The sequence below is a fragment of the Cariama cristata genome, unplaced genomic scaffold (genome assembly GCF_000690535.1).
Source record: "Cariama cristata isolate BGI_N322 unplaced genomic scaffold, ASM69053v1 Scaffold46424, whole genome shotgun sequence".
NCBI classification, from domain to species: Eukaryota; Metazoa; Chordata; class Aves; order Cariamiformes; family Cariamidae; genus Cariama; species Cariama cristata.
In genome coordinates, this window is record NW_009613204.1 from 1 (window position 1) to 2,539 (window position 2,539).

General features: G+C 44.9%; 1 protein-coding gene across 1 annotated transcript; it reads left to right on the forward strand.

The window, feature by feature from the left end:
- Positions 1–476: 476 nt before the first annotated feature.
- On the forward strand, positions 477–1,780 carry LOC104160708 (TNF receptor-associated factor 5-like; the record flags this gene model as incomplete). The annotated part of the gene is made up of 2 exons (XM_009698912.1): positions 477–645; positions 1,147–1,780. Coding segments are annotated over 2 exons (747 nt in total), but the record flags the coding sequence as incomplete, so codon positions are not given.
- Positions 1,781–2,539: the final 759 nt, after the last annotated feature.

The following is a 2,539-nucleotide window of genomic DNA, read 5'->3' on the forward strand; positions in this document are numbered from 1 at the left end:
GTCCCTTCCAACTCAAACCATTCTGTGATGATGATGATTAATAGCAGGGCAATAACAAATCTCTCAGATGGTTGACAAGCCCTTCTTGGTGTTTTTTACGATACAGTATTGTCTTTTCATTTTAACCAATAAACAAGTTTGGATATCTGATCTGGGCAAAGAGCACTGTACAAATCCTCATGGCCAGATACCCATGGCAAATACATAGGTGTAAATTTGAATAATCAGTTGAATGAAGTGATGCAGTGTGAATGGGTCTGAATGACGGATGGCTTCGTAGTCAGTAAATGTGCTGAATTAATCATGAAGGAGCACTGAGATACATTCCTAAGCCAGGAGAACACTTGGAATGCACCATATAGTTGATATGCTGACATGCTAAAGACTTCTTTATCTTATTTCAAATGAAATGGCTGATTTTATGGATGTCTCTTGTCTCCACTTCCCACCCTCTTCCAATGACGTGAACTGGGAAGGCTCTGGCCAGTCACCTGGATAAGTCTGCGCGCCTGGAATCGCAAGTGAAACAGCTAATACAGATGGCAAACCAGCAGCAAAGTAAATTAGACTTGCGACCCCTGTTTGACACAATTGAAAATGTAAAACAGAAGATTGCTATGATGGAGACATACGATCAGCGCTTGGGTATGTTGGGACTGTTGGTTCTTTTTGGCATGGCTGTGGGTGTTTTGCTGATTTACTGGTGGTTAAGTAAAGGCTCTGGTGCTACGGTCAGTCAATTGCAGCTCTTCACTAGAAAGGGCTTTCCTCTTCTTCCTTTCTAAGACCAACCCGTGGAGGTGTGTGCTGCATCCTCCCACCTTCCCCTACTCCACAGTGTCTCCCTGATTCCTGTGGCACTGCAGGGCTAGAGAGCTGGCCTTGCTAAGGCTGACACACTGTGATGGAGGCAGTGGTACTATCCATAGCAGGGCATTAAATCTGGTTTGTAGTTACCAGTTTTCCCTATTCAACTACCAGCTGCAATTACAATTTAGAAAAATTAACAACCGTAGTAACAGTAGTTCACAGCCCGTACTTATGCTTGAGTAGTTCAGTTTTGCCAGTTTGAGTCTGGTATCCAGTGCTCTGACAGTTTTATTTTACCAAATGTTTTTCTATTATTTTTTTTCCCCCCCTCCTCAGTTGTTTTGGAAGGTCAGTCCAGCAAACACGATCTCCAGATCAATATTCACAAAGCACAGCTCAATAAAAACGAAGAACGATTTAAGCTTTTGGAAGGCACGTGCTACAATGGGAAATTAATCTGGAAAATCACAGACTACAAGATGAAGAAAAAAGAAGCGGTGGAAGGCCGTGTCCTTTCCATATTCAGCCAGCCCTTTTACACCAGCCGCTGCGGGTACAGGTTATGCGCAAGAGCCTACCTGAACGGGGATGGCTCAGGAAAGGGAACACACGTCTCTCTCTACTTCGTAGTGATGAGAGGGGAGTTTGACTCGCTGCTGCTGTGGCCTTTCAAGCAAAAAGTTACACTTATGCTTTTGGACCAAAGTGGCAAAAAAAATCACATCGTGGAAGTCTTTAGAGCTGACCCCAACAGCAGCAGTTTCAAAAGACCGGATGGAGAAATGAATATCGCCTCCGGATGTCCACGCTTCGTGCCACACACGGTCTTGGAGAACACAAAGAACACCTACATCAGAGATGACACTCTGTTTTTGAAAGTGGTTGTGGATTTAACCGATCTGGAGGAATTGTGAAAAGCGTGCCCGATCAATGTGACTGCTTTAACCATTAAGAAATGCTTTCTTGGTGATTACCAGCCATGCAATAGTGAATTGCCACTAGTCAAGCTACTGATAATGTTCCGAGGCTTTTGGACTGCATGACAGATAATGAATTGCCAAAGCATCAGCCTTTCCTTTCCTGAACCTTTTTTTCAAGACTGCATTTTTAAGGCAGCTAGAAGTCCAGTTTGATGTGAACATGCATTCAATCCAGGCTTGGGTCGGTCCAGGCTGGGGGGAATGCTTAGCTCTCATCACCAGACTGGCGTTTGGAGATGAAACTCCTCCAGTAAGTCCCCTGGAGCCCAAGCAGGCCTGTGGGCTCCTGTCCCTCACACAGAACTGAAGCCATGCCCAAGTGTGCCAGTGCATTTCACCCATCTGAAACATTAGCACATTTGAATCAATGTATTTTGATCCCTACATTTCCTGGATTTTTGAAGCAGGGACAATGGCTTCAGTTAGGCAGGGAAAACATTTGCCTGGGATCTTGCATCTTTTTTTTTGTTTGTTTTAATTGTTTTTTCCAGAAAGCCCAGAGGAAGATGCCAATGCCTCTTACTTTTCTAGCCTGGTATTTCAGCTGTATAGAATAACCCAGGTCACAATAGCTTTGTTATGTCCTTTCCATTCCTGCCTAGTGCCTTGGAACTGATTTCCGTTGGTGGTAAACATTCACAGACCCCATCTGAGGTCAAAAGAAGCCACAGGCGCTTCGCACCTCTCAGGACACGGCCAGAAGCGGGGTACTCGGCCAGCTCTTGGCTGCACTGCTGGAAGAAGAGGGG